The 14,407-nt window shown below is 33.9% G+C and overlaps 1 protein-coding gene and 2 non-coding genes across 3 annotated transcripts; 2 read left to right on the forward strand and 1 right to left on the reverse strand.

The window, feature by feature from the left end:
- Window positions 1-522: 522 nt before the first annotated feature.
- LOC123699028 (general odorant-binding protein 1-like) lies at window positions 523-2,706 on the forward strand. Its single transcript, XM_045645883.1, has 3 exons — window positions 523-663; window positions 1,734-1,914; window positions 2,377-2,706. The coding sequence occupies exons 1-3, from the start codon at window positions 523-525 to the stop codon at window positions 2,562-2,564; spliced, it is 510 nt and encodes a 169-aa protein (XP_045501839.1). The 3' UTR covers window positions 2,565-2,706.
- A 1,339-nt stretch (window positions 2,707-4,045) lies between these two features.
- On the forward strand, window positions 4,046-4,117 carry Trnaa-ugc. Its single transcript has one exon. It is a non-coding gene; the product is annotated as a tRNA-Ala (tRNA).
- Window positions 4,118-4,411: 294 nt separating this feature from the next.
- On the reverse strand, window positions 4,412-4,483 carry Trnaw-cca. Its single transcript has one exon. It is a non-coding gene; the product is annotated as a tRNA-Trp (tRNA).
- Window positions 4,484-14,407: the final 9,924 nt, after the last annotated feature.

Consider the following 14,407-nt stretch of genomic DNA (forward strand, 5'->3'; position numbering starts at 1 on the left):
CAAAGAAAACAATTATGAGCGAAAATAGTCCATCACACATGAAGTTTGATATTCATGACCATTTTATAACATGAATTATTAAAATCCTGTTAAATTAAACTTTTAAAACAAACGACATCAAAACAACTGCTTAACTCGAAACCATAATAAGCTAATTTTGCATTTTTTGTCAACTTTATCACGTGCCACACACCTATCATCTTTTGATCTCACGTACCGCTTTCATTATAAAAAGAGCTTAATAAGCTGAAGCTTTACGGCAATTATAATAGTTCCAACAATTCAGATCTCATTAGTGTACATCATACTGTTTATCTCTGTTTATGTACATAGCGTATTATATGCTATAAAACCTCAGTTAACGTAACTAACAATTGCAAGCAGTTAAAAAATAATAAACTGTCAAGAGGACGAGATCCTCCGCCCATCGTTTGATCAACAAATACCAGACATTAGGCATCTCAAACAGATCATTATTTGAGTATAAAAAGTCTGTGTGTTTTAAAATGTAAGGATTTAGTCATGAGTGACCAGGCGAGCATGAGGCGGACGGTGGTGTGCGTCCTGATATCTTGTCTGGTGGTTCAGGTGATGGGAACTGCTGACATCATGAAGGACGTGACCCTGGGCTTTGGAGAAGCGCTACAGCATTGTAGGGAAGAGGTATACTTGTTGAATTAACCTAACTGTCAGAGCATCTAGTTTGACATTATAATACCTGTTATTTTTATTATTATAACTTGTATAACCATAACGAGATTAGTTTTAAGTGTTTTTGAATGAAGCAAGCGGTTGAATATATTAATATTTAACTTTATTGCATTCCGCTTTAGGTGTTAAAGATTAAAGCATTGCTTATCATGCACTATGTTAAAGAGTTCACTATGTAATTTTATTTAAATTTATTTAATTTTATAACAACAAAGTGAAGAAACGAAAGTAAAGCACTGACTTCGCAATTATTTGCGAAGGAAATGCTTTTGATAGCTTGTACACGCTACACGCTATTTTGATAGCGTGTGTGCCGAGCACACATGTCAGAAGTGAAACTTCTTTGGCAAGATTCAAGATACCAAAATCGTCACATTACTCCATGACGTGACGATATTGCCATGATGCGACCTTAAATTTTACTCTCAACGGGCCTAAAGAAGTTTCACTTCAAAGGTCTACCATTCATATTTATATATTTGGTTCACCAAGGGCTAAGTGCCTAGTGCATTTGTATTGAATATTACGAGTAGGTACATATGTAAGAGCAGTGAGTAATGTGCATTTTGTCGCTAAACGGTTATTAACAGCCGTTTATCTTTTATTGCGCTCGCAAACTGCGCTATCTGCCTTTCGCTCGCCCGCCCGTGATTTAGTGCCTGATGCAGATCTGCTTGTATTTAAGGTTTAACAATGATGGGTATAAAATATATGATGGAAAAACATGTCTTAGTTTTTTCTATAGACATTTTTGTACATGTAATTTTTTTAGGAGGTCATTTGTATTGATTTAAAAATTTGACCACCAATTGCGTCAAAAAGAAGGCTAGACAGTGACAAACTTAGATTACTTTTTACCATTTTCATACATCTCATTTCCATAGGTATTACGGACTGCCGCGGCCGCGGGCGGACAGCTAGTTATTTCTAGAACTATATAGTTACTTACAACATATTTTTAAATATTATTTGATAAATACTAACAACCGATCGTATATTATTTAGAAATTCTAATCCATCAGAGCCAGCTAACCGAAGAGAAGATGGAGGAATTTTTCCACTTCTGGCGGGAGGACTTCAAGTTCGAGGCCCGCGAGGTGGGCTGCGCCATCAAATGCATGAGCCGCTACTTCAACCTGTTGACTGACTCGCATCGGATGCACCATGAGAATACTGACCAGTTCATCAAGTCTTTTCCTAATGGTAAGATGCGATAATAATGTAGGGAGAGATTCAATGTGTCAATCGCAAGCAATACTATCACTTTTTCTATTTTACATTCTTCATTTAAGTACTTATTTTGAGCTCCATTCCATAAAATAGGTAATTGCAGATATGCGTTAAAAATGTGGCCGTCAAATTCAACTCTATATTCAAATTAAAATAAAATTTGTTTGCAGTCATAAAAAATATCCTCAAAAGTCAAAACAATTACAATTGCTACTTATTATAAAAAAAATATTAAGTAAATAATTCATCTGCTTATAAGGCATTATTTAAAACCCAAGAATATTTTTATCAATATTTAAATGATCAAAATATAGGAACGAATAATTATTTACCAACCGGTTCTGAAAGCAGTTTATGCAGAGAAGAGCCGGCAATAAACTGCAGTCCTTATTTAGACAAAAATTTCGATTCGTTAGCTAATATTATTTCTTCCAGGTGAGGTGCTCTCCAAACAGATGGTGGAAATAATCCACACTTGCGAGAAGAAGTTCGACGAGGAGGAGGATCACTGCTGGCGGATCCTGCGGGTGGCTGAGTGCTTCAAGCACACCTGCATTGAGAGGAACATCGCGCCTACTATGGAACTGCTTATGGCTGAGTTTATCATGGAAGCTGAAACTTAAACAGTAAACTTGGATGTTGTATACTTTTAGTTTAGTACCTAGGTAGAATAAGATAAATGAGTAAATGTTATTTTTATAGGACATCGATAGTATTTATTTAGAAAAATATGTAATTACCTACTGGAATAAAATAAAATATGAAAATAGTAAATAATAGAAAATATGAATAAATATGATGAAATTTTTATTGATACTTTTTAATAGTTACATAATATTTAAAAGCGTAAAATGGCTTATTGCAAGGAAACAATTAATAATTATAAATGTATTGTTATCATTATTGCACGCCTCATAAGCGAAGCGTTGAGGTGGGTACTACTGTCACTTCGCGCAAAACATCTGATTTTTCAAACTTAAAATGTCTTTATGTATCATACATTGCACTTGTAAGATAATACATACAGACACATATTAAGAAAAAACACTATTTTTAACATTCATGATATTTTTGATGTCATTTTTGTTATTTAAACTAGTTAAAAAACAGTTTAAAATAGTTCTGTCTTGGACGTCCGTGTGTCTGTATGTGCGGAGGATTTTCTTGTTAACACGATAGCGACCGAAATACTTTACTAATCGAGTCTTTTTTTTCTCTTACGCTTGAGTATGCTCAGGAATAGAACCCTTTCATTTTTCAGGGTCTGATTCGATGTGGTTCAATTGTTATTAAATAAACAAAAAAAAATATCGACTGTTCTCCATAATTTTAGTATATCTATATATATTCTTTATTTATTTTTTTTTTATATTTATAGTGTACTCAAAATTCACCATTATAAACTCGATTCTTTATACTATAAGCCAAGGTTTAAAAAAATAAGTTGGTAGTCAGTCCCTTAAACCTGCGCAGTTTCACATCTAGGTGGGGCCACAAGAAAAATAGCTCAATTATTACGGTACCGCTTTCTTTACTTTTCCAACTGTTTTATTTTATTTCTTTTTTATATTTATAGTGTATAAATAATCAATTTTATTGTAAAGGATGCGATTATGAGGCGTGCACTTTTGGATTTTCCAAACTATTTAAAATTATACATCAATAATTATTATTGTTATAGATATTAATTATTAGAATAGGCAATAATTTAGATATTAAGCAAAAAACTGCTTATTAAGTTTTAGGATTATCGCAATGATGACACCAGCTATGTACAAAGGTTACGATTAATTTTAATTGATTAAAAATAAAAGCGGGAAAAAACGCTTAACTGGTTTATTATTTCAATAGACTAGCGACCGCCCCTTCCGCACGGATGTGATACCTTAATCTGAAATCACTCTATTTTTTTATACTCATATCAAAATCCTTTGCATTGTTTTAAAGATATACGTATACATACGCTGTACGCATACACATACGCAGGAACCAAGCAGGAACAGACAGCTGAAAGCGACTTCCCAAGGCAACCTTTTTTCAGGAAATAACTTTATCAAAATTTGTATTTTGCTATTTGTCCCTAAATTTCGCGACAAATTTCAACGGGGATGTAGCTCAGTGGTAGAGCGTTCGCTTTGCATGTGAAAGGCCCCGGGTTCGATCCCCGGCATCTCCATAATTTGAGCTTAACGGCTTTTTTTATTTATTTTATGATAATAATTTTATACTTAAAATTAAAATTATTAAATAACTCACTAACCGTCCGCTTGGATAGATTGTAGTATTTTTCTTTTTCAAAATTGTAAGATGTAATTAATTATTATTATACCAATCCAACAAACCAAAAATCAATAAAATAAAATCATTCTTAATGACAATGAAACACAGCATAATTTTATCTAATTAACTGATAATATGTTCAGATTTAACGACATAAACAAATCATTCATCCTCACAAAAAGAACAACATTGACCCCGACGTGATTTGAACACGCAACCTTCTGATCTGGAGTCAGACGCGCTACCGTTGCGCCACGGAGTCGATGATCAGAGAGATAAATTTATAGAACTGTTTAGGTATTCTTTAAATTTCTTGTAAAATACTAAAAATTATTTAGTTTATTAGGTTAACATTAAAATTAGTTATTTTAAAATAAGTTTTATTGTTACTAAAGATAAAAATAAAATAAATAATTAGTATTGAGTACAGCGCCACCTTGATGCTTACTTGAGAACTATAATGAGGTGAAAAGTATTGGTTCGTATCATAGGATATCTAAGTTTTAAATAATTTGCCGTAATCACAGACTAATAATAATATACTACGTATACTTAATATATATAAATCTCGTGTCACAATGTTTGTCCTCAATGGACTCCTAAACCACTTTAGCGATTATAATAAAATTCGCACACCATGTGCAGTTCGATCCAACTTGAGAGATAGGATAGTTTAAATCTCAAATCGTTTTAGATAAAGCGGGCGAAGCCGCAGGTGGTAAGCTAGTTATGTTATAATTCTTTTTACAACTTTTACAATAATAATTCATAATATTTTTATAATCACTCAAAAGCCAGCTAATGCGTCCTGTCGTAGTCTAACATAGTGTAGATGTAGACTGGCTATAAATTAATAATTTAAAACCTTCTTAGTCTATTTTAGAGAAATGGATTATGAAGAAGCATAATGGATATTATTATGTGTTACGACATAATATTATGGATAGTATTTTAATTAAGATCGTCTAAATTTTTCATACTTTACCTACCTAAATAATAGATAGGTATTACAAGCAAGTATTTGTTATTTTTCCTTTACTCTTGTTCATTTAGTAAATGATTTACTCAAAACTATCATATTTCCGTAAAGGGCCGATACAAAAGAGAGATTAGTAAGTAGTAACGTAGGAAAACCCAAGAGCAAGTCTCCATGTGTTGTATATCAAGTACCTACCTATATTTTATAAACTTTACCTGTCCCAGATTCAAGCCAAATAAAATGAATGATAAAATTTTCTTTATGTTACCTATTAGATAAACTGGATACGACATTTCTTTTGATTTATTTATTTTATTTTTATATGAAAATAATATCTAAAGATTGCTTATACCTACAGTGAAATAATTTACATAGTAGATAACAAAGATTTTGAATAGGTATATTCGTTACGCAAAATGACAATTACTTAATTTAAAACTGCTAACAAAATACCTAATATGACGTTATTTTATATTTCGGTAGCCAACGTTTGTCGTTCCCATATTCGTTCCATTACAAGTTATTTATATGTTCCAATTAGAAAAAATATTTTTATATTTGGTGCTGTAGTTTTTGCTTTTATCCATTAAAACAAACAAAAATCAAAACTTTCGCATTAAAGATATTAATAGCGGATCTCAATCTCATTATCCTCAAGATAAAATATGACTTACACCGTAAATCGTAATTGGGGAAATACAATCTCATCGGATTGTAACCAGACAAAGATCATAATTTAATTTCTACTTTATACTTGTTATTATTTCTAGGTAAAAATAACGCTATCAATCTTACACTTAAGTTTACCTAACACGATAATATCACAGTATTACAATAAAATATAATATCTAATATAATTGTAATACTGTGATTGATGGGTTTTGGGCAGGAAAAAGCAAAGATTGTTAAATAAACTTAAGATTCTTTATTAGACGATGCGCGTAGTACGAAGGGTAAAGACGGAAGAGAGAAATTATAAGATGACACATAGGTATTTGACATACACATTTGTTTATACAAACTCTTTTCACCAACACTGGCCCTTAAACAAATGTGTAGGTACATAATTATTGTACAACATTAAACAAGTTTAGTTTTTACAATTTAAGAATTTAACAAATTTATTGTAAACCTAAACACGTTACAAACTTATAATGCTTTTCTTTAGTAAGTGGTTTTGTTAAAATATCGGCAGTCATTTCAGAAGTACACAAATAATTCAAATTAACAATATTATCTTTTACAACTTCTCTTATAAAATGATGCCGCACATCTATATGTTTCGTACGAGCATGATACATAGGATTCTTAAAGGGCTGATAGACGTACGAACTTTAAAGTCGCGGTTTTAAAGTTCGCGTACTTACTCGGCTCGCGGCGGTGACAGACGTGCGAGCCAAGGCGGGCTTCGAGTAAAATTTCAAACATGTTGGATCGTCAACGAACTTACTCGACGGTTTTTAAGTACGCGTACTTGGGGTGACACACGAGCGAAAAAGGTCGTCGAGCCACAAGTTCGCGTACTTACTCGTACGTCTGTCACCCCTTTTACACAATTTTTGTGCTGATTGGTTATCATTAAAAATCGTAACAGAACAATGCCTACCTAACAATTCATACAACAGAGTTCTTATGAATAACGCTTCTTTACAAGAATCTGATAGAGCCATATATTCTGCTTCTGTGCTAGAAAGAGCGACTGTTCGCTGTTTTCTACTTTCCCACGATACAGAACAGTTCCCAATTTGAAACACAAACCCAGTGTACGACCTACGATCGACCTCACACGAAGCCCAGTCAGCATCAATATACCCATTGATGTCTAGACCACTTCTACTAAAAACAAGTTTGTAGTTTACAGTACCCTTTAAATACCGTAGTACGCGTTTCGCGGCCTTCCAATGACGCTGATCATAACAATCATTATACTGGCTCAGCATGCTTACCGCGTGCGCGATGTCTGGCCTGGAGCTAACTGAAATATAATTTAAACAACCAATTAAATTTCTATATTCCAAATTCTCCTCCTTTTTATCAGCCTTTACAAGTTTCAATCCCGATTCCATTGGAGTTTGAGCTGGCTTACAGTCAGTCATATGAAAACGGTCTAAAACATTCTTTATGTAACTAGACTGATCAAGATAGATATTATCTTGGTTTCTTGTGATGCCCATACCAAGTATATGGCTGGCTGGCCCTAAATCCTTCATTTCGAATTCTTGCATGAGTTTCTTCTTTATTTCAACTTTCATTTGTGAATTTCTGGTTGAAAATAATAATATATCGTCCACATACAACCCAATGATGACTAATTCTTCACCATTTGATTTAAAATACACGCAGGGCTCTGAGGACAGTCTTCTGAAACAAAGTTTTGTAACCAACACATGGTTTATCTTTTCATACCAAGACTTCGAAGCTTGCTTTAGGCCATAAATTGCTTTATGCAATTTATATACTTTATGCTCACAGCCTTTTACTTTATAACCTTCCGGTTGTTCCATGAAAACTTTTTCTTGCAAATCTCCATTTAGAAAAGCAGTTCTTACATCCAAATGATCGATATCCATCTGCTTTTCAGCTGCTAAAGCCAATAATATGCGAATAGTGGAATATCGAACCACTGGAGAAAAAGTTTCCTCGTAATCAATTCCATAGCGCTGTGTAAAACCTTTAGCTACCAATCTGGCTTTATACTGCTTTAGATTTCCATCAAGATCTTTCTTTTTCTTAAAAACCCACTTGCACTTAATCGGTTTTTGATCTTTAGGTGGATCAGTTAATGTCCAACATTTATTTTTAATAAATGATTGATACTCATCAGCCATTGCTTTCTTCCAGTGAACAGCTTCAGCCCCTCCTAGAGCTTCTTGAACTGTCTCTGGTTCATCTCCAATGCAGGTCAGCATTGCAGTACACGCACTGTCATATTCCGATGTATCCATCGCATCTTCAAGTGTCGATTCACCTGGAATGTAAGTGACATCGGAAGGATCAACAGAACTACTGCTGTCAGAGTCATCTAACTCAAAAATACACTGTCTTCTGGGATTAGTTACAATCTCATTTTCTTCCCCTTTTTCTGGTGATAGTGAATTTTCAGACTGTGCCACTTCAACATGAGAATCATTTGAGTTTAAATTCTCAGTCTGTAAATTATTTATCATCATGAAAAAATCACCATTTTCACATTTTTCAGTGTTTTTTGTATAGAATTTGTTTTCAAAGAAAGCAACATCCCTTGATTTAATAATTTTGCTGAGATTCTCTGGATCAATCAATCTATAACCCTTACTATTTTCACAATATCCTACAAAAATGTAAGGTTTACATTTTGAATCTAATTTCTTACGATTCTGTGTCAAGGCATAAACCACACAACCAAATATACGTAAATGGCTAAGATTCACCTTCTCATTAGTCCATTTTTCCTCTGGCGTGCTACCGTAGACTGCTTTTGTAGGGGACCGGTTCTTCAAATAAACAGCGGTATTGACCGCTTCTGCCCAGAACTGCCCATCTAAGCCTGCGTCTCGTAACATGCTACGAGCCTTTTCGACGATTGTCCTGTTGGCCCGCTCAGCAACGCCGTTCTGCTGAGGCGAGTGCGGTATGGTAGTCTGGTGAATGATGCCGTTATCCTTCAAATATTCCTGGAATATAGAATTGACATATTCGCCTCCATTATCCGTCCTCAACAATTTTATTTTTCTATTGGTTTGGTTCTCCACCATTGCCTTGAAATGTTTGAAGTTATCGAAAACTTCACTCTTATTTTTCAGAAAATAAATCCATGTTTTCCTACTACAATCATCAATAAACGTGAGGAAGTAACTAGCACCACCGAAAGATTTCACTGGCATAGGCCCGCATAAATCACTGTGTACAACACCTAACAGTTCATTTGACCTACTTTGTGCCTTCTTAGGAAAAGGTAATTTGCTAAGCTTCCCCTTAACACAAGCTTCACATTGACTGAACTGTGATTTATCATAAGTAATACCACTAGCCATACCTTTCATTAACAAATGCATACTCCTCATATTGAGATGTCCTAGTCTCCTGTGCCATGTCTCCTGCGTAACAGAGTTAGCAGCCGCCTGGAAACTCAGCTCAGTTTCATTCTTACAGCTCTCAGATGCTTTCTTCTGCACTAAATCTTGAGCTTCTGTATTTACCTTGGTAGTCGCAGATTCTACACTATTCCCTGAAAACATAGAACAGCCACCACATCCTACCACACACAGATCACGCTCTCTAACAGATTCTGCAGTTTCTAATTGATAAACACCATTTTTATGTACAGCTGTAGCTGCTAGCTTTTTACCATAGAATATATTACAACATTTTTCATTAAAAATAACTCTAAAACCCTTCCTAGTTAACGCACTGACTGACAACAAGTTTGTAGCTAAATTCGGTACATGATAAACTTCACTGATTGTTTTGATGCCTAACTTCAAATTTACTTTTACATCACCACGACCAGCAGTAAATAGTTTTTCACCATTAGCCACCTTGACTTCAGACACATAACCAGGAACAAAGTTATTTAGTATATTCCTGTCATGACACATATGACTACTCGCACCAGAGTCTATTAACCATATATCATTCTGCACACAAGCTGATAATGCTGTCAATAGTAACTGGTTTGTTGAGCTCTCCGCCTTAACTGGTTTCACAGATTTACAGTTCCTCGAGAAGTGACCAAGCTTCTTGCACTTAAAGCATTTGATTTTCTTACGAGCCGCCACCAAAGCTGTTGAACTCGTGTCACCTTTTTCATCACGTCGTTGCTTCTCCTGCATGAGCTTCGTTTTGACCACTTCACTCGACAACTTGATATTAGAATTTTCAAGTGCCATTATGAGTGGATCAAAGTCTTGCGACAAGCCACTCAGTAAGAGAACTGCAACGAAATCATCTTCCAGAGGTGAACCAATATCGTTCAGCTGTTGACTTAGGTCGCTAATCTTCGCAACGTAAGCTTCCATGCTTTCACATTCGCATAATTTTGTTGCAAACAAAAGACGAAGCAAACTCAGTCTCCTTGACAACCCCTTGTCTTCGTACGCCTTTTGCAAATTAATCCATGCATCCCGCGCCGTCTCTGCGTTTCTTACATGCGTAAAAACCGAGGGCTTTACTGACAAACAGATCTTAGCAAGAGCTTTCTGAGATCTCTTCATATGAGCCGCATCTTTGACATCTTCAGTTTTATCTTCCGAAACGACGTCCCATAAGTCCTCGTGAATGAGTAGCATTTTCAGTTGGAACTTCCAATTACTGTAGTTTTCTATGCCGCTCAACTTCTCCACAGGAGTTAAAGTCGAAACCGATGTCGATGTCGCCATTTTTACATGTATGGACGGGCGTTTTAGTTTATTTATAAAATTACTTTTATTCTGCCAAAACTCAAAAATAATTATATACAGAGCAAAGATAACGTCCTGGGCCCATAACCTGATGGGTTTTGGGCAGGAAAAAGCAAAGATTGTTAAATAAACTTAAGATTCTTTATTAGACGATGCGCGTAGTACGAAGGGTAAAGACGGAAGAGAGAAATTATAAGATGACACATAGGTATTTGACATACACATTTGTTTATACAAACTCTTTTCACCAACAGTGATAATATTGTGTTCGTGGTTCAGTTTTGTGTCATCGACTAATTAGCTATTACTGAAACATTACCTACTTTAATTTTTCGTAGGTACGTTCTTTTTCGTTATTTTTACAGAGACAAAACTGATTATAATCAAACTATTCCAAATTTTCCTACAATGAAGAAGTTAGTTTGTCCATGAGATCCTATCATCCTAGTACCTATCTACTTACAAAAAAATATAATGTCAGTTTTGAATTTCTTTATACATAATTTATAATTCTAATACGCAGAAATAAATAATCCACTATTTTTTCACAGTATTTATTGGGATTATACCTCTGGGAAGAACCCGCAACATAATTATATGATTTGATCACTACATTATTGTGGTACATTTTATCTTAGATAGAATAATAAAAATAAATAGATAAATAGATAATTTGCTTACCAAAAAGATAAATACTTACATATTGGATATTATAATGGAAAATGTTTGCGGGTACCCCCAAAATATTATTTAGATACCTAGTATAATAAAGAGATGTGGCAGTTAATAAATGGTGTATCCTGAAATCCATATGTGTCGTATCCTATACGTCCACAATAAATTTATAAAAAATCACGTTACTGTCAATCATCAACAATATTTTCAAAGCTCAATTCCGGAACATTGTTTTATCAAAACCTGGCTAAAATATTTACTTTAGAACTGATTGTTCCATATTTTCCCAAATAGCCACAATATTTTGACTGACACCCGTTACATGGTCTTTGATCCGCCGCGTGCACTCATTGGGGTTTACCCATCACCTCGGTCGATTCTCATGTATTTAACGATGTAAACTTAACTGCAAAAGTTGATTATTTTAGTTATTAGTATTTTTAGGGCTGCTATGCTGCTATTTCTTTTAAAAACTTTCTCAAGTTTTCTTCATATGCAAGCAAAAAAGTAAGATTTAGGTAATGCACTGCTCTCGCGTATACCGTATTGCGTATATATTACTTGCTCTGTGGTTTCTTCTCCACGCCTGAAATAATGCAGTGGCACTGATTTGATTCAAACTTAACACAAATAAGTAGTATAGTTTATATACCTACCTGAGAAAGGACATAGGATATGTTTTATCTGGAAATTCCAATGGTACAGGAACTATGCGGGCATTCCTTGTGGAAATAAATAGCCGCTTGGTGCAGTAATTACGCATATTCGTAATTCAACAATGTTCACGATAATTGAGGTCGAACTCTAACCTTATCTATATAGTTTATCAATTCTATTTATAAATGAAATTCTTATTTTTTATTTTCTGATTTTCTTATTTCTGATTTTCTCGATCACTGTAATCACGCCAAAAAATTATAATTTAGGTGACTTGCAATAACAATTACTAAGAAAAAGTAATAACATAAACAGTTATATGGGAAATCCATATTTTTATATTGGACTTATTTATCCGACTGTACGAGGCACAAATCACCCGCATATAAATATTGTATAGTTTTAGAGAAAACCAGTCGCGTAGCACACTCCTGAAGATGCGTTGTTACATTGCCTTGCTACTGTCGGTCCTTTTGTGGACCATAACCAACTGCTACCCTGTGAAACTGGTGGGACATCTCCTGCCAGATAATTTTGATCAGGATTATGAATTACTGTCTGTTGCTGAAGAGAAAACAGAGCCGAAGCATGTTCCAATCGTTAAGACTCGATTCAAAATTCCAGCCAGAAAACGCCTGCTAGTCAAACCTCCACCAGACGTCAACAACCCTTCGGACGTTTTATTGGAATATGAGTTCAATTTAATTCGGAGTGTAGACGGAACGTAATGAAAAGTGTTTGCCAACAGACTGCATGAGAGTTTTAATTCTGTTTAGTGTATGTGTTTAACGTATAAAGGCACGTGTTACATTATGCAATACAATCTAGGTTAGCTATTGTATCTAGTATTGTATCTAATTAAATATAGGTTATCCGTTATTGATAAATATTTATCAATCCTGCCATTAGATAAACTAAATAAATTTTATGTTATAATTTTAATGACGTTTTATTTACTTACCATTTTTTTGTAAGGTATTTACGTTCAAAGGCAACGTATTCGGTATTCGATTTAAAACATAATATTATACATAATGTACCTTTAATTAATTATTATTAACGTTCTACACAATGCCTTGATGTTTCTTTCCTTCCGCAGAATCTCCAATCATAACTTTATAGAAATAATCTTAACATCGAAATAAATAATATGATTATACTTTTATAATCTAAGAGCAATTAACCTATAGAGTTCTTATATTAAGACAGAACAAAATACATATTTTCTAATCTACTTACTCTTAGTCAATAACAGCATAAGCCAGATTGAGATAGCGATAGAGTATCTGCACTGTCTTCAAACGTAGCGCGCCGGCAGTCAGTTTGTTTTCCAACCAGCTGGTGGGCTCAGTGCGTCAAGTGTTTTTAACGAAATATTTAGAAAATATGAAGTGTACAGTGTTTCTTTTTATTTGTCAGTGTGCTAAAATAACTATTGTATGTTTAGCAACCGGCTATCACTAGTCGAATGGGAGTTTTGGGTAAAAACAATGTAAAAATATCTTTCCATCGGTAAGTGATTTTCAGCAAATTGATAAATATTTATGTTTTAAACCTATTTGAAGGTTTTATCAAGCACTTTTTTGTAATTTTATGTTGTAACTGTAACATTTACCCACTTTATGGGGTTGTGGAATATAAAATAATGAAATAATTTTTAAAAAACGTCACAATAATATCACGTTTGGCATTTTGTTTACCACCGTAGTGATGTAACACATCTAGCGTATATTATCGATTTATGACAAAAAATCTATTTCATATTAACGTTGATTTATTTATTTTGTTTCATAAATCAGATTTATATGTAGTTGTTGTTGCAAATAATAGATGTAAATTTTTTACCGCAGGAAAATAAAACATACCACGTGGTTGTTTTATTTGCCCTATGTGTTTTAGTTTTCGTTTGTTGTTTATTAATTTCTCTTTCAGATTATTAATAAATTCATTTTGTTTTAGATTTCCAGAGCTAAATAAAAATGGGTATAAAACGTGAGACATGAGTTGATTGGACGCCGCCACAATTTGCAATATTGTGTTCACTGCATTTCGAGCCTACGTGTTATCAAGATGGATACTCTAGAAGAATTGTGCAATCTTACGCTTACGTTTTTTTTTTGTTCCTGTAGATAATAAATACATTTGATTAAAGAGAGTGAATTTTTATTTTGAAATTTTTTACACATAAGTTACCTACTTTAAATGTGTAACTATGTGAAAATTAAACGGTTGATTAAATGACAGTTCTCATAGATGAGAAACTACTATTGAAATACATACTCAATATACATGCGTTTTCAAAGAAAAACCCGCATAGTTCCCATTCCTGTTGGATTTACGGGATCAAAAGTAATTTTTCCAAATTTCATTGTAATCGGTTTAGTAGTATTCGCGTGAAAGAGTAACAAACATCCATCCTCACAAACTTTCGATTTATTAGTAGTATGTTAGGAAAATGTTTTCATTAAGACTGTCCTTTTATTAACTTGTTAAAATG

Source organism: Colias croceus, chromosome 17 (assembly GCF_905220415.1).
Source record: "Colias croceus chromosome 17, ilColCroc2.1".
NCBI classification, from domain to species: domain Eukaryota; kingdom Metazoa; phylum Arthropoda; class Insecta; order Lepidoptera; family Pieridae; genus Colias; species Colias croceus.